The 19547-nt window shown below is 31.3% G+C and overlaps 1 protein-coding gene across 6 annotated transcripts in view; it reads right to left on the bottom strand.

Annotated features, from left to right (window-relative positions):
- Positions 1-809: 809 nt before the first annotated feature.
- Positions 810-19547, bottom strand: part of CDH19 (cadherin 19) — a 104381-nt gene continuing 85643 nt past the window's right edge. Inside the window, exons 10-12 of one of the 6 annotated variants that reach the window (XM_063653797.1) lie at positions 11447-11564; positions 8880-9131; positions 810-5020 (exon numbers count right to left, since the gene is read on the bottom strand). In XM_063653797.1, the coding sequence (XP_063509867.1) occupies positions 4530-5020; positions 8880-9131; positions 11447-11564 (861 nt within the window). In that variant the 3' untranslated portion in view covers positions 810-4529. Of the gene's footprint in view, positions 5021-8879; positions 9132-11446; positions 11565-16560; positions 16677-19547 lie in introns of those variants that run through there. The other 5 variants (XM_063653799.1, XM_063653798.1, XM_063653800.1 and 2 more) reach the window with 5 other exon arrangements.

The following is a 19547-nucleotide window of genomic DNA, read 5'->3' on the forward strand; positions in this document are numbered from 1 at the left end:
CCTCTATCATGGGGCAAACGCATGGAAGATTCAGAGACACATCTCAAGGATGTGAGATAGCTATTGTTCCTTGACCTATGTAATGTATTTTTGGATGACTACCTTAAGCTCCCTCTCACCTCCATCTGTGCAAAATTTCTACAGCTGCAGTCCCTTAAGCTACGTAAAACTCATTCAGCTTCACCCTGTCAAAGGCTAGGAATGGCAGTTCCCAGTTACTACCCTCTCCCGTTCCCGCTATTTCAGATGGATCGGCCAGTCATCTGCAGAGCTCTCTAGGAAAAAAGGGCGGCAAAGATTTCTAATAGGTCTCGAGGAACTACTTGCAATTGAGATGCTAGTCCTTCTTCTTTCAGGAAATCACAATTTCCATATAGACAGACAGATCTGAATATGTAAAAATCACATATTCCTTTCCTCCATTTATCTGTCTACTTAGTCTCCCTGTCTTTCTTTTACTATCAAATACCATAGACCATAAAAAATCTTAAAGCCACCTTGTAGGTTTTTTGTAGCCCTGAGAGCTGTGTAATGCAACTGTTACCAAGTTGTATTTTAAAATGTGAAGTAGGATTCTTATGCATGGCACATGATTTCATATTTCTTACACTTTGTGAAAATGTATTCATATGAGAGTTTCTACAGCCATCATTTAATAACCTGTTTCGATTGAACAGTATAACTTCATCAACTATTTTTCCTCCAGGTATATCAATGAGTTGAAGCAAGATAAATGCCAAAGTTATGTAATTTTTAGAAAGATTTTGAAAAATCTTTACTGTATCCACGAACTACTCAGTACTAACCCATTTTGAAAAATACTTTAATTCCATATTAAAATTCTATAAAAATAGTCAGCGGAAACCAAATGAATTTCTACATGTGACTAAGTAAAATAGATTAGATTCATTACTACATTAATTCCAGAAATATTTATTGGTCACTTTCTGTGTGCTAGAAACATTTTTACACAGTGATAAATGAACAAGACTGACAATTTCTTGCCATTAAGGGTTACATTCTAATAAGCGATAAAGACAACAATAATACCAGGTAGCTGAGTAATTTAATACAAAGCAAGACAAAGCCAGGGTCACTGGAAGCAGCAGTGGTCTTTCTGAGGAAGTTGCAGCTGATCACCGACCTGAATGAAGTGACGTAATGGAAAACAGAAGTGTTTGAAGGAAGATTGCTTTAGTAACTGAGGAGCAGAGAGGAAAGAGGAGAAACTGCACAAGTGGGTAGAGATGGGAAAGTCCATGGCCTATGGGGAAGGTGAGGAAGTTGATTTTTATTTTCAATGTGCCATGAAGCTGTTGAGATCACTCAGAATTGAAAAAGAAACAGACCATGCGTTCCAACAGAATAACATCAGCTGTTGTTATAATAATTCACTATTATTTATTGAGCAGTTATATTTTGTCAGGCACTATTGGTGCTGCTGGTTTTACATATCTTATTATTAATTTTTCATAACAACCATGTGAAATAGGTTGATTGGACGTCATTTTACAAAGTGAGGTCTGGAAAGATTAAGCAGTTTAACAAATATACGTTCATTTAATTGAAAGCAACTAATTCAAACAAAGATCTGTTAGGCTCAAGCACATGCACTGAGTGAACAACTAGAAGTTCACTAGTCCTAATTTTCTTATTTTTACCATTACAAATTTAAAGCTTACATACAGAGCTGTGAGTCAACTAAGGGAGATATTTAAGTACTGTGGGTATTAATGTGAAGCTGTGCTATTTTCATAAATATTTTGCATTAATTTAGAGTTTATTAAAATTTACAAAAATAAATTCTTAATGTAATGCCTTTAGCTTAAGAGCTGTGTTCTTGCAACACCCATGTGACGCAAAAACATAAAATAATTATTGAAAATAATACAAAGTATAATTCCTAGGAAGTTGCAACTTCTGTATTAGAATCAGATAGTATCTTTTGATGTGGTTAAAAGGAACATATTTTAGACTACCAAACAGATGTGCAATCATGTCTGTGCTTTCCCTGTGTATCCTATGATTGACAACCTTATCATCAACTCAACCAGGATCTGTTTTAATATATCTCTTTAGTGCCACTGGACGCAAGTATTAAAACTATTTGTACAGGTATTCCATTAATGTGCATTTTAATGAGTTGTTTATCCAAATGTATTCATTGTTTATAAGGCTTTTATTCATACAAAATTTCTGTGATCCCCGGAAAGCCTTATTTACTTTTTCTCGTCTATTTTCCATGGATTCCTCCATCTGTTGTTTATCATACTTTTTAGTTTTCTACTAAGATTACCTAGCATTCTTTTTTAAATAGAGGAAACAATACTTCATGGAATAATTCATGAAAATTTCTGACTATACATTTTCAATTTTCATGACAGTATGATAGAAATGTAAATGTTATCTTGATTTGTACATTTCTATTTGACTTGCAAATTTTTGCTCCTTTAAATTTTCTCTTGTTTGGTATTTTTACTCTTTCTTAAGTAAATAATGATATCATTGCATAAGGACTGACTACATCTTATGTCCTCTCATTCACTTTTAATATCTTCCTAAATTATTTTACTTCAAATCTGGTTTTCTCAAGCTTTTGTGAAATGATAATATTTGTGTCACCAACTTAATGGTGCCTGTTTCAGATTGATGAAAAACTTTCTTTATTACGTGATATAGATGTTTAAATTTCAAAGTACCAAGAAAATATATTATAACCATTTAACTACTTCATCAATAGTTCAAAATTACTCAAATTATTTGATTTAACATATATGGCCAATTTGGTTCAGCTTAGTCTCACATGCTATTAATAAAAAAATGATCATATGAACCAATTTTAAGAATTTTGTATTCACTACTTTCTTCCTGTTCAAACTATAAATTTTGAAGTCTACCTTGATTTGGATAGAATAATAAAAATCATTCTTAAAAGGTCAATTAAAATTAAAGTGTTTTATTATCTTGTTATCTAATGTTACTGTAAAGCTTTATGCCCAACAGCTTAGCATTGATTTCCTTTTTAAAGCTACAATAAATGTAACTATTGCACCTAATTTTATATTCAGTAATAAAAAAAATGACACTGAAGCATCAGTCACATTCCAAGCTCTTAACAGAAAAGGAAATACTGAGAATTGTATCATGTTTTATCCCATGAAGGGTAACAGTCAGTTCAGTTGATAGTAATATTTAGAGTGAATAGTAACTGAAGTTTGAATCCAGTATTCCTTTAAGTTGTCTAAATAATTTTTAGTAGAGGTAAAAATTTACTTAAATTTTTCCACACTTTCCACCAGTTCCATAAAGTTTGCATTTAATTATGAGTAAATATTGACTTGTATTTTGCTATTGTATTTTGACATGATGAGAATGTGTTTTGAGTTGCATATGAAAAAAATCTATGACAAACACCTAAATATATTTTCCTTTTTTAATACAAAGTTGTAATATCAAAAATAATACAAATTTATACTATATAACTCTGATTAATTAATATACACCAAGTATCTGTTCAAATTTGAAATCAGTTTTAAAGAGTGCTCTTGGCAAAGGTTTTAAAATAGCAAACGAGGATGAATCATGGCATCTTAGTCAGAAATCTGCTTTCCATATAAGGTAAATGTTTTTAAACATCTGTGTAATCACCCACATTATCCTAGCTGTTAAAGTTTTAAAGTTTATCTCTATATAGTGTCAGGAACTTAACCACATAAACATTTTATTCTTACACTGTGAAAGATGAAAATTGAGTAAATAAAATAACACTAAGATATCTTAATTCAGTGCCTTTCTCACATTAACCATTTAAAAAGGTTGAGCATTTGCATTAGATGACATTGAAAAATAGTAGAGGAATATTTTAGTCATATGCCAGAGCTGGTTTTATAAGGCTTTTATTCGTACAAAATTTCTGTGATCTCCAGGAAGCCTTATTTACATTTTCTCGTCTATTTTCCATGGATTCCTCCATCTGTTGTTTATCATACTTTCTAGTTTTCTACCAAGATTACCTAGCATTCTTTTTTAAATAAAGGAAACAATACTTCATGGAATAATTCATGAAAATTTCTCTGACTATACATTTTCAATTTTCATGTCAATATGATAGAAATGTAAATGTTATCTCGATTTGTACATTTCTATTTGACTTGCAAATTTTTACTCCTTTAAATTTTCTCTTGTTTGGTATTTTTACTCTTTCCTAAGTAAATAATGATATCATTGCATAAGGATTGACTACATCTTATGTCCTCTCATCTACTTTTAATATCTTCCTAAATTATTTTACTTCAAATCTGGTTGTATTGATGCCTGTGAGTTGATTGCTTACATTTCTCCCCACATCTCTGTTCAATGACAGCATTTAGGTAGCTTAAAATAACCATGGGGTGTTTACTCCAGGGATATCAGAAAACTCCATAGACTAGGGCTTTCCCCGCCATAGAGCCAGGGCACAAAACTCTTTAAGACTACCATTTGGTTCAAATACACATTAGCACTTTTAAAAGTTTTGATGGTAAAAAGCCCTAATTATTTGACTGCACTGCAGAACCAAACATGCATGCTAATCTTTTAAAGCGAGGTCCCAACTCGTTAAGGTAATCATAGCTTTCATCCTGATCAGAGACTGCTGATTCCAAGGAGCTCAGGGATCCAGCTAATGACCCTGTTCCCTCAAAAGCGTAGGTCTGGAGGGAATCAAAAGGAGGGGCACACGGATCAGTATTTGCTTCTTCGAGCTTTTCCAGAATGAATTTCCTGAATATGGCACTGTCGGGGCCAACTTGCAAAGACTGCCTGTATAGGCTTCTGATCTCAGTGCTTGTGGTTTTCCGAGTCTTGCGTTCCCGCATTATGGTACTACTCCTCAGCTCTGCTATATCAAAGGCCTCTGTATCTTCTTCTCCACCCCCTTCATCATCATATCGGAATATATTCTCTCTGAAATCTTCACTTTTCTCAGGAAATAGAATCTGTTTTCTCCGTTGTTTTAAACCCAAAGTCAAAAAAATAAACCCTGATGAAGAAAGCACATCAGAATATCAATAAAAAATAAAGAGTATTATAAACATTACAGTCTTTGCTCTCATTTCAAGCTCAAGAGGAGTGCTTAAACTTTGTGATTATAAAACAAAAAGATACATTTGTTATTGAAAATTTGCCAAAGGGACTTGCAAAATTACAAAAGAATGTAGCACGATTTTTCTGGCTGATGACTTAGAGACAAAGAAAACCATAAAAATATAGTGAGCTATTTTAGATGATGAACAATTTAACATTCAAAATCTGTTTTTTCTCAAATATTAAAATAGAATAAAGTAGAATGATAAAACTTTGCAACCTGGATGCATTTGTCAACTTTAGTAACCAATGCTTCATATTAATAGTAGTTCAGAACAACAGAACAGTTTGATATTCCCTATTGAAGCAAAATTCTGTGGCATAATTATTTTCTAAATTAATATGTATTACTATGAAGCATACATCAGGCATTCTTCTAAAAGCTTTATATTTATTGATTGATTTTATTCTTGTGAAAGTCATTATATTATTATATCCTATTATAGATGAGAAAACTGAAGCACACAGATGTTAAATGACATTGCTAGAAAGACACAGCTTGTTGAGAGATACATTGGAATACTGTTCAGTCACCAACAGTGAAGTCATTTACAGCAACATAGATGAACCTGCCGGACGTCATGTTAAGTAAAATAAGCTAGGCACAGAAAGAAAAGCACTGCATGATCTCACTTATATGTGGAATCTAAAAACGTTGATTTCATAGAAGTAGAGAATACAATGGTAGGTATCAAGATTTGGAAAATATTCAGGGGAGTGGGGATGAAGAGAGGTTATTCAATTGGTACAAAGTTACAGTGGGACAGGAGGAATAAGTTCTGGTGTTCTATTATACCGTGACTATTAGACAGGGTGACTGTAGCTAATAATTTATTTCAAAATAGGTAGAAGAAATAAATTGGAATGTTATCACCACAAAGAAAGGCTAAATGTTTTCAGTCACAAATATGCTAATTATGCTGATTGAGCATTATACACTATATTAAGGTATTGAAACAACACACTATACCCCATAAATATGTCCAATTTGTATCAATTATAAATACAATAAAATAAAAAAAGACAAAAGTAGAAAGTTGGTTCACAGCCTGTGCTCTGTGATACCACATAAATTTCAGAAATTCCAAACTATCATGCATTTTAATCATAACACATTTGTCTAGAATTATTATTTATTACATAAGATAATTTTAACATCATGTAGAAACAGAAAAAATTCAGAACACTTTTGCTTTAATTTTAAATAAAAATGTGTGTGTGTGTCTGTGTGTGTGTGTGTGTGTGTGTGTGTGTGTGTGTCTTTGCATGTGGGTATCAAGGATAACCAAGACCCAACCTAGGATCTTATGTAGCTGTTCAGAATTTCACATGTAGGATTTGAAACACACATGAAGTAATGTTATGAATAGTATCACAAAGAGAAATATGTTGGTTATATAATATTTATATAAAACTTGCATTTAAAATATCTAAAATAAATAAGGTCACCATATTTGCATTCATGTATTGTACTTTAGAACTCATATGATATATATGGTTGAAATAGAAAGGAGTCTAATAAATACTTTTCTGATCTGAATTGGAGACAAACATTTATAAAACATTCAAAGGAAATCACTATTGTAATAGTTGACCCGTAACTCCCACCTGCTAAATTTTACTCACATTTGTAACTACAAAGCTGCCCCTTGTTTGTTTGTAGGTTTTCAGGGCTTGGTTTAAGTCTGTATCTATAGGTAGCTCAGTATTTTAGTCCCCCCCACATTATGCTTTTACTATTTATCTTTGCTTCTGGATCTAGCTATGTAGCTATGAATTCAGCTTCATAATCAAAGATCATTAAAAATAATTTTAAAAACTGAAGCTAGGTCCTAAACAATTGTAATGGTAGGTGGTAAATGAGGAATGGATAGGTTTTGAAGCCTTGAGAAATATAAGTGAAGACAAGGCAGGTCCTGAAACATATCTCATGCCAGTTTGAGTGGTCAGTTTGGCATTTCAGAAACTGTCTGATACATTTGCTCTCACTATTCAATGTAGTTTCGTTGGCTTTTGGTTTGAAGTTTTGAGGGAGACAAGAGCAGAGTTTAGACTATATATTTTGGCATTAAAAAAAGGAAAAGGTTATGCTAGATGAATATTTTATAGTCCTGAAAGCCTGATTAAGACCTTTTGGAGTTCAGCTGCCTCATTTGTGAAATGAATATAAATTATCTGCTTATAAAAACAGTGATAGCAATAGGAAAATACAAGCAAACAAAAACTAATAGCACTCTTTTACCGGGATTTCTTTCTCTTCTGTAGTTGGATTTAAAAAGACGTTCTCTTATACATTCCTCATTTCTAACATTTACTGTCCTTTTTATTCACAAAAAGACTGTTGGATTATTTTTAGTTTTAATTGACAAATAAAAACATATACATTTATGGTATACAATGTGATGTCTGATACTAACATTTACTGTCCTTTTTATTCACAAAAAGATTTTTGGATTAATTTTAGTTTTAATTGACAAATAAAAACATGTACATTTATGGTATACAATGTGATGTCTGATATATGTATACATTGTGGAATAATTAGATCAATTTAATTAATATATTCATCACCTTAAATACTTATAAATGAAATTGGTATGTTGAAGAGATGGCCACACTTCCATGTTCATTACAGCATTATTCACGATAATCAAGATATGGAATTGATGGAAGCTAAGTTTCCATCAGTGAATTAATGGATAAGGAAAATGAGGTACACAGACACAACGAATGCTATTTAGCTTTAAACAAGAAAAAAGTTCTGTCATCTGCAACGACATAGATAAAACTAGATAACATTATACTAAATGAAAGAAGCCAGGCACAGAAAGACAAACACTGCATGATCTCACTTTGACAACTCTAAAAAAAGTAAATAAGTAACTCACATAAGTAGAGAGTAGAATGGTAGTAGCAGGATAGCAGGTGAGAGAATGAAGAGACATTGGTCAAAAGACACAAAGTTTCAGTTAGACATTAGGAATAAATTCAAGAGATCTATTTTACCGCATGGTAACTATAGTATACATAGGTAACTAACCTGCACGTTGTGCACATGTACCCTAAAACTTAAAGTATAATAAAAAAAATTAAAAAAATAAGGTATTTTATACTTGAAAATTGCTAACAGAGTAGATTTTACTGCGCTTTTTTTTTTTTAAATGCACCTTGGGCTCTAGTCAGTTGCAGTACAGTGTTGTACAACAATGTGTTGTGGTCACGGAATCTTAGCACATCATTTTCTAGCTGCATGACCCTTCATAAAGCACATAGCTTTTTGAGTTTCCATTCCTTCATCTATAAAATGTAGGTGATATTAGTTACTACTTAATAAGTTTATTGTGAGGTTCGTATTTCATAGTGCATATAAAACACTGAAGACTGTTTCCTGGAGTATAATAAGCACTCGAGAGAAGCTTGCCATTATTATCACTAATTTTTACATATTTTATATTGTTACATTGTATATGTGTCAAGAACATGCATAAACAGATGTGTACATACACACTCACATACTCATACAATTCAAAGATCACATTTTTATCCACTTATTTACTCCACTTGATTTAAGAATTATACTACATTCAGAGGAGCAATAAACATACACACAAACCCACATTATAATGCTATAATAGAATTAACTATTTTATGTATTTATCATGTTATTTTAAATAAATAAGTATATGTTCAGTTCAGCACTACCTACCAATATGATCATAATGCAAATGAGGATAGCAATGATGACTTCTACCTACCAAATATGATCATAATGCAAATGAGAATAGCAATGATGACTTCTGTCTTGAATCCCATGGAAAGCACAAGCTCCTGGTACTGGCAGGTCTGTGTGCTCCCACTGTCACCACAGTCACAGACATGGATGGTAAGGGTGTTTGTACTTGTAAGTGACGGGATTCCATTGTCGGCAATTAAGATGGAGATGTAGAAGACAGGCTCTTCTTGAAGGTTAAAAGCAGTTCTATTAGTCAAAATGACAGCTGTGTTATCTAAAACAAAAATTCATGTGCATAATTTTTTCAACTACATAAGAGAAATTCGTATGTAATAGTCACATGTGCTAGGGACAATAGTATAGAGGTATGATCAAGTAAGTTCAAATAAAAGGAAGAGGAAATTTCTGATGAGAAGACAACTAAAACATCCACACTAAATTATTAGTGTTTTGACATTACTTAAACTCTAATTATGTAATCAGATGAATTATTTAAATTATGTAGTAAAATTACTATTTAATATTATTAAATATTGAGTTGATACTACTTAATTATTTAGTTAATTATTTAAAGTATTTATATTATTATTGAATTAATTAAATTGGTTCCAAAATGCCTTCGACACATATATAAAACATATGTGTAACACAGAAAATGGCTTTTTAATAAGATATCAATAATTTATAGGGACTACCAATATGAAATATATGCTGATAGAGCTGGCTTTATTTGTGTTAATTACATATGACATCATCAATTTTCTAATACTTGGGACCCATTACTTGTACAAATCCAGGGAATATACAAGACTTTCAAAGTTATGTATCAAAGCACATGATCTCAAATACTATATTTTCTAATTAGACAAAATAATTTCACTTGGTAGACAAGATCCTATTAGGATATTTCATATCACATTGATGTTATTAATCTATTTTGTATTTAAAATTCTGAAAATCATTACACTTAGACTAATTCATTTACCTAGAGAGTCCATTCAAAAAAATTCATGAAAACAAACAATAAACACTTCAACAAATATGCAATTACTCTTCTGTGAATCCCAAAATATTATAAATAACTTTTGTCATTGTAATTTCTTGTACCTCAGAACGGTATTTTCCCTTTACTCCTTTTTTACCATCCCTCAAAATATTTTCTGTAGTCACCAGACAAATTTTAGAAGACAATAGCAGTAAAAGGAAAATAAATAAAAGCCTTTTGAAATGCATGCTTAAGTAGGACATTTCCCAAATCACCTTTTTAAAGACAATTCACTATGAAACCCTTAAGGTCTATAAAGCCCATGTGATTTTATTTGTTAGGCACATCTAAGAGTTGACAGACAGTTGACACTTTTTAAATATGTATTTTATTAAATTAGTGGTGACCACAAGCATTAAACCAAATCAATTTTGTATGCTTCAACATATTTATTTCACCTCAGTAATTTATTTTATATTAATATAAATTAATGTATATATATAGAACTATCTATGTATTTAAATATATATTTAAAAACTCCATCTTAGATTCATTTATATTAATATGTGTATTTAAAAATATAATTTCTAACTTAAAGTATAATAATAAAAAATAAATAAAATAACGTTGAAGTCTGCAGCATCAAAAAATAATAATAATAATAATACATGTACCCCCTGAATCTAAGAGTTTGTTACATGGCTAAATTTTGTGGAAAGCAGTCTGGAGATTTGTCAAAGAGCTTGAAAGAGATATTTGTGGTTTTTGTCTGAAACATATTTGAGTTTCCTCCCCGGGGGAATTTGACGAGGGCAAAACAGACAGAAATGTGTTGCATTTACTTTCGTTTGAAAGGTCTCTTCTGAAACAAAGCTTAACCTCAGCTGTAAGGAGAACTGCAAGTATTTGGTTACAGATACTTGAGTAATAAATCAACTGTGTTTCATAACTTTGAGGTATAAAAAAATTAAAATAGAAGTTCTTATTATGACAAAAAGTATCTCTTACTGAAGCTCATGAAAAAGAAGCAGCGTGGCTTTGTATAAAGTTAATCCACCTCTACAGAAAGGAAAAATAAATTCTGCCCCTACAAAAAATTCTTTGGAACACTTCATCCTTAGATTGATAAAAATTATTTAGTTTTGAAGGAATAAGAACTATATTAACCCAATTTCATATATTCTAAGCTCCTAATTGATGACCCTAAATATTTTTGAATCAAGCTAACATGACTGTAACTAAAATAAATATCATTTTCTTCCTCAGTTATAGATTGAAGTCTGAGTTAGATGAGAACATGAAAGGAGCCATGGTGTCAGAACTGCAATTATATTCGCAGGGTCATTCAGACTTTACAAGAGCTTACAGCCATTGATAACTTTAAAAAGTGTTTCTACTCTGAAGAAATGCGGTGAGAAATGGAGCCAATATTTTTAGAACTTAACATTCAGTTTTGTTCTCCATTTTCATTGTTACTCTTTTGCTTGATTTCCAAACATTATTATGTTGCAAGAACAGTATAAAAATCAATGCCATAAATTCCATTAAAGTCTAACATGAGTCACAAAAATGTATCAAAACTCATTATGAGTGAATGACATTACCTTGATTATCTATGATTGCAAAACTTGAATTGTTAGTGTCTTCTACAGATAGACTAAAGTAAAAATGGTGCTCTTCTATGGATTCATCTCTATCCACTGCACTGATAGTCTGAATTACCTAAAAAAAAAAGGGGGATAGATTTTTGTTGTTGTTTGGATTCAGGAAGAAGATCACTGCTGTTATTATTATTAGCTTTTATTCACATTGCTTTATTACAATCAATAGGGACATTGCAGAAAATAACTGTCAAATCAGTGTAGAATATTAAAATGTTTTTTCTCAGGTTAAAAATATGTTCACTTCCTTTTTTCAAAGGGTGTTGTAATATTACATAATAAACAAATTCTTGTTGATGGATCATGTGGATTCCAAAAGCTGTTTGTTAAAAGTCTCCAAAGCATTGCTTTTGTATTACTGACACCCTTCCTGCCTACATTTCACTCTTTCTTCCTTCTTAACTTTTTCTTTATCTGAATGTCAGACGTTATGATTTGCTAAAGTTGTCTATTTCCTGTTTTTACTGAGAGCAAAACTGTGGTAGAGTTACTGGCTTACTAAACTATTTGCTAAAGTAACGAGATTTGTAATTGATTGAGGAAATAATGCATTTAAAATGTAGGGGCAATGTACATGATTTCCTTTGACCCATGATGATTATAGGAAAGTGTTTTACATCAAATAAGTTCATCTCTATATCTCAGATCATAAAACAGTGAAGTACTGCAGATATGAACAAATCCATTCTCAATTAATTTTCTTCTTTCAACACATGAATCTGTCAGTCAAGTAGTTCATTATTGTTGAAAAAGATGTGCTGTCAAGATCACATAGTGAGATTGTGATTAATTGTGGAAATTAAAGTAAATTGATTATAGAAGTTATTGTTTTGAATTTTCTAGAATTAAAGTGCTTTTAACAATATGTCAAACAAAAATAGCCTCAGATGCAACATGACAAACCCAGATTTATATTATACTTCAAAGAAATAGATATGTCTTCACAGGCATAAAGAACATTAGGAAACCAATATGATCTGTATATTACTTCTCCGAATTGATTTATTTTTAACTCATTACACATTACTAATAAATAATATTCATTTAGTGTTAATTAAGTAATTTAATAAAACACATTTTATTCAATCCATGCTTATAATTATACATGTGGATATTGATTTGTGTTAAGGTAAAGCCTTCATTTTAGAATATTACAGGATTTTGTATAGGCTGGGTAGAGGGCAGGGGCTTGGAAACCCAATATTCTGAATGCTGGCTTTGCCATTTACAAGTTTTTAACCTTGAAAAATAAAAATACTAATACTTAACCTTCAGGGTTCATTTTCAGGATTATAGGTCTTGGCTTGTCAGAGAGTTTGTCACACGACAAACTATTATGTGTTCCTCATGAAAATATTCTCTTGTTGAGTTTTTGCATACCATGGTGTCCTGAATATTGTTAGTAATAGGCATATGAATATCTTTATATGCACATTTGCTGAAGTAAGATTGATAACAAAGTATAGAATTCATATTTATCTTGCTGGCATATGTGGCTACAGTGTTCAGATAAGGAATATTTTATTTTACTACCTGATGTTCTGTATTAAACATGAGCATCTGACTAAATGTTGCAAATGTCTCCCTTTGGGAATGAAGACTTAAGAAGACTGGAGATATACTGTATGTATTTCAAAAGATTTTTAATAAATCAAAATACCTTATACATATGTACAGGAAACTGAATGAGCAAGATTTCAACAGTCTGCCCTCTTTTAAATGAACATGTCTCCACTTATATTTGCTTTGTAAGTTGGGCTTCCAATAAGATATGTTTTACTGGCTTTCATAATTACTTTATAAAAATAGGAAGACACTGACATAAAATGAGTCATATATCAAGTATTATGAATTTTATTGAAGTTACCTTGAACAGGTACACTTAAAAATAAACACATATCGCTAATAAAGGGACCACATTAATATGCTAATAAGTTTTGATGAAGGATATTTATTTTTCCTTTAAATATACCAATGGAAAGGTTTTCATTTTCATTTTAAAATAAAATTATAAGAAAAACTTCTATATGTTGCATTGGTTGCTATTTAATTACATCTCTTTATCTGGGAACTGTCATTGACCTTATACATTTATGAAAGGAGTAAAGATAAATTAAAAGGTAAAAGTATATACCAAGAGCAGCCATGGCTTGAGAGATTGGGAAAAGAGAAAATGAAGATAACTCCAAATTATGACCAATTCTGAAAGCTCAGATTTTTAATATTCTTTTTGCTCTCTACATAGAATTTTGGCCAATTTATTTCTGACGCAATACATTTAATCATCTATATACAGTGCACTGAAAGCTACAATGGAAATACATTGTGTAAGCCCCAAGAATTGAAAAGTAACTACAATTTAATAAGAACTTACCTATGGGCCAGGATCTGTTCTATACATTATCTTAGATAATCTTCACAATGGTCTTTGGAATAAATCCTATTATTGTTCCCACGTTATAAATGTTTATATTAAGCTTCATATAAGCTAAGTGTCTTAGGTAAGTAAATTGGCTGGGCCAGAATTAGAATGTAAACTGATTTCATAGGCAATGTGAAATATGAGTAGTAAGTGTAGCCCTCTAGGACACATTGTTCATATCCTAGACTTGTTCTTGTCCTACCAGATTTGCATACAAAATGATACCGTAAAAGACATGAAATTCCAAAAGCAAGTAAAAACATGTCTCATAAAAGTTAGTGACAGAGAAATAAGTGATACAATTTTATAGAATAAGGACCAAAAATAATGGTTAAAAATAGAAGAAAATAATGTGTTTTGATATGGGAGAAAGGGAAGATTTTCTAGGGTAAGAGTACAGCCAATGAGCTAATACTTGAATAAAAATATGAATTGATGAAAAAAGTGTGATCCTAAGCAAAGAATATCAAGAAAATTAATGGAGGCAAAGATATCACACATTAGGTATAAATGTATGAAATTAATATTTTGTAGATTAAAGATGACCAACTAATGGAAGTTTCATAAGTTCCAATTTAGTTATTTTATGAAACTATAATCACTATTTGACTTTAAAGATAATCAGGAGAATAAAGATAATCATTTGCCTGCTCTTAATCATTATGCACTATGTCTTTTTTTAAGAAAAAGTCACACATGGGCCAGTTTACTAAGATACCATTCCAGATTAATTATCCTGAGTCAAAAATAAGCCCAATACTCACATTCTTCAAACCAAAGAGATGGTTCTTATTAAACATGCAACTGATGGACAGCTAGTTTAAGATGCAACTCTTGTATACAATGATTTGGAGCAAGCAATACATATATGTCTGTTTCCTTACCTTCATGGCAAGTCACAATGAAACCTACTTCCAGGATTAGTCAATGAATAAATTGTTGAATAAGATTATAAACTATAAATTGAATCATGAACTCTAAATCAATATACAAATACTGAGTATTAATTTACATAAGTCATGAATTCCTTGAAGTGCACTTAATAAACAATAAAAAATGCTTCTCAATAGAAAAATGTTAAACAAAAAGTTGGAGTTGTAATAAATGAATACCTGGAAAGATTTTCTTAAAAATCTTATCTGAGTTGCTTATCTAGTCGTTCTAGGTAGGTATATCTTGTATTAGGCTAAAGATGCAAATTGTCTTCCATTGCCAAGAAATTATTATACAAACATATGTATGACACCATCACTTTTTATATTACTCTAATGAGTAAATGATTTTAAATTACACCTGTTTTGACAAAATAAATCTATGAAACTCAAAAAAAAGGTGTTGAACATCTGTTCCAACAGGCAAAGTGCAAAATAATACACTAATAGAACTAGAACCAACAAGAAAGTCTAGGTTGCAGTATGCTTTTTGTCTTTCTTTGTTTAGCAAAATATTAGAAGAAAAATGTTGAAAAGGTCATTATAGTATAATATTTTAGATCTGAATAAAACTGGGGATACTGTAAGTTTTCTAAAAGGACTTTTCACAAAATTACATTATATTTATTTAAATGTCATAGATATCACAATTGTTTTTGCCGTTAACTTGTAGAAATTGATATTCAGTTGAAAAATACACATTCCTAGATTTTTATCTCAATATGCATTTTCTAATTTTTCTTTTAAAGTTAATATTCCAAATATACTTTTAAAATTCACATAAAATCAGCATGTATATGGAAAAATATTAAATTGTAAAATATCTCATTAGTATCTTAAATGTATCCATTTAAGATGTATTTCATTAGTACTTACAGCACGCCAAGCAATCCTATGCCCTGGTAGTACAATCATGGATAAAGTTAGTTTCTGTCACCACAGTTCACATTCTAGTGGTGTAGAAGATCAAGCAGAATTGCAAACTTAAAAAGTACTGAGGAAGTACAGAATACCTAAATTACATTATAAAAGTTATGAACACCTACAGTACTTAATGTTTAAACATTGTGAGGTCAGAGAACCTTGTATCTGTTCTGAATTAGAAGATCATACTGCAGAAGTGAGCAGGGGATACATCGTGGACATATTAAAGAGTTTCAACTTTATACTGAGGGACACTCCCAGGCTCTAAGTTGGGAATGACATGATCATTACTTTTATTTGGGATCACATGGTTCCAGGCAAAGGACTGCATTTTAGAATGCTCCTTCTGAGGACATCCTTAGTGTAAGTCTGGAAACAGAGAATCTAGTCCACAAGCTATTGTCATGATCCTATTGAACAACTGCTTGGTAATCAAAATCACTTTATGTGATATACAAAAAAAAACACTAACAATCACAATTATGGAATGTGTTATTTTTAATGAGAAACAATACAGAAATTACTGAGCAGTGTTCATAAATTCAGAATGGTACAGTATGCTTCAAATAGAGATACAGTTCCTGAGTCCCAAAATTTGCCTAAGGGTATGCTGAGCTCCAGAAGATGTCACCAAAGTAATGTTTTTTCACCATTTTCAAGAGGGCTATATATTCTACTCGCTACTCTCCATCCAGTAAAATCTGATTCTCCTGAAACTGCATGACTGCAGACTTACCTAATAAATATAATTGATTTATAAAACTGATACATTGCTGCATATGTGCTGTGAGATTGGATGAAGCAAAGTTTGATTTTACAGGAACATCCCTCTGCAGACCTGCTTAGGTCAGGTTCACTCTAGAAGAGAAGATAGGTCCCTTAGGTCAGGTTCACTCTAGAAGAGAAGATAGGTCCCTATTAGGGTAGAAAGAATGATGATAGAGAGAAATTGATACATTAAAGACATATGTAGGAGATGGGATCAACAGAACCAAATTATTGATTGGATATGGAGAATAAAGACTAGAATTAATTAAAAATGATGTCCATATGTTTTTTTTCTTGTAAAACTTGATATTATAATAATTTTCCTAGGGATACTGAAAAAAGGGAAGGCTTAGGAGCAAATTTGGTGTAACCATGGGACATCTGAGTTGTTTTCTCAGGTTAGTCAGACACATAGCTTAAAATAGAAAAATCAGGCAGAGATACAGTTATTTGGATATGAACTGTAGTCAAGAGGAAGAAGTGGATAAAAGAAGAAATAATGAGTTCAGGAAACTTTTGGACACAAAAGTGAAAGGAAGAATCATAGATCACAAAATGCAACCACTGAAATTTAGGAAAAAGAAAATTTTTACATGGAGACAAGCTAAATGTCTTTAGATTAGACAAAATATTGTTATGAGTGAATCTGAAAATTATCAATATTATACTTTACCTCCAAAAAAGACATTTAATATCAGTCAAAATAATGGCACTCATTGATTTGAAAAATGATAACTATTTGCACCACATAGCGAAGGCAAATTACCCTGATGTCAGCTCATTTATTATATTAATATTTTGCAAATTGCTGAAAATTCTCTCCTTCTCTTCCCCACCCTGGCCACTTATACATTAAGAACAAAACCAAAAATTTTGTTTACCCACATAGGTATTTGAGTAAATGTTTGGATTCCTCCAGAGTAGAGTGTGACTATTCTGGCATTTTTATTTTCTGTGATTAATTTATTATCCATCCAAAGAAGATAGATATAAGACATCTTTTTACCTGTCATTTTCTCTAGCTGTTTGAGCATGTGGGAAATGAGACAAGAATCATCTTCATAATTTAAAAATATGTATAAAATATTAAATATTATGTTAATGATTTTAATTAAAAGTATGTGAAGATGATATTTTGGATATATGATATCAAATAAACATTATTAAAATTAACATTATCTGGGTGTTTTTTATATTTTTAAACGTGGCTACAGGAAAATTTACAATTCTATCATTTATTTGGAAGCACTGCATTACATACTCTTATATTTTCAAATAATTTTTCTTCTTTTCAGTGACTTTGTTTTATATGTACTTTATATATTGCATGAAATTCAGCTTTAGAACTCCAAGAAATAATAGTGTAAGAGAAGGCATTGATTTCTCATTACTATTTTAAATTATATTACCCTATCAGTTTCAATATTACATAAAGTTTTGATTATCGATTGAGGACTATAATATTTTATCATTTTTATAAGTATTATGTGTGCCTTTTGAAGTCTTATATTTATTACCTAGGATTTAGGTTTATTATTCTTATTCTTTACTTATTTATTTATTTTTGAGATGGAGTTTCACTCTTGTCACTCAGGCTTGAGTGCAACGGTGCGATCTCGGCTCACTACAACCTCTTCCTCCCAGGTTCAAGTGATTCTCCTGCCTCAGCCTCCTGAGTAGCTGGGATTACAGGTGCATGCCACCACACCCAGCTAATTTTTGTAGTTTCAGTAGAGATGGTGTTTCACCCTGTTGGCCAGGCTGGCCTGGAACTTCTGACCTCAGGTGATCCTCTAGCCTAGGCCTCCCAAAATGCTGGGATTACACAGGTGAGCCACTGTGTCCCGCCTAGGTTTACTTTTATCTGAGGGTTTCTTAGCATCAAATGAAAAGTTTGTGTATATAATTTTTATGTGTATCATTTAGTTCCTTTGACGATATGTAAAATATTTATAGATTTCAAAGCATTGTATATTGTTAACTTTTTATTATTTTTAGGAAAGTTTAAATAACATGAAAATTAACTGTAACTTTGAAACTCAACTATACAAATCTCTTGACCGAAAATATTCCTTAGAAACTTCTCTGTGACATAGTCTCAATATTATTAAGTATAATTGTTTTAATCCTCTTTTCTATTTTTCTTACATTATTTCATTTTCTTTCATTCCAGTCTAATGACTTTTTAAAAAAGCCTGCATTTTGAAATGATTATAGATTCACAAGAAAATGTAAAACCTGTGCATGCAGTCTCTCAAACACTTCATTCAGCTAAACCAATGGTTACATCTTATGTACCTGTAGTACATTATTAATATCACACGCGTATGATGACAAAACAAAAAAATCAACCTCTATAATACGTTTATATTGGAGTTCTTAACTTGTTTTTTACTTTGTTAATTTGACTCCCTTAAACATCCGATGAACGACATTATTAACCTGCTCCATTCTCATCTCCAACAGACATTGACAATGATGTTTCTGTGCAATATCAAGTGTACATAGACACCGTATAGCTCATTCAAATCTCTTTAGAAGAGAATGAACTCCATGTTAAGAACTTGTAATGTATGACATGACCCTTAATTGTCACTGTTAATATTAACAAAACTACTTGTACCACAGTCCTCTTTTACCTTCTTTCTTATTTGTTTTTTATCTTTACAAAATCCTTAGAAGATAGAGATTGTAGAGGAGAAGCTGTATTATTATTTTTGAAATGAGGAGATTAGTATTCAGCATGGCTGGGATATTAAATCATCTAATTGGGGAAGTATGGATGAGTGATAGAGATCTTCAGCTATTGCACTGTGGAATATTTTCGTTATTTTAGCTTGTTGTTTTTGATGTTTCATTCTCACATAAGGGGAAACATATTTGAATTAAACCTGATGGTTTCCTATACATGTGATTTTTAGACAATAATCAAGAATACCAATCAGAAATGCCAGGAACTTAACACTAGAAAACAAATGTTTATTGCAATCCTCTCTAA

Source organism: Pongo pygmaeus, chromosome 17, assembly GCF_028885625.2.
Source record: "Pongo pygmaeus isolate AG05252 chromosome 17, NHGRI_mPonPyg2-v2.0_pri, whole genome shotgun sequence".
NCBI lineage: Eukaryota > Metazoa > Chordata > Mammalia > Primates > Hominidae > Pongo > Pongo pygmaeus.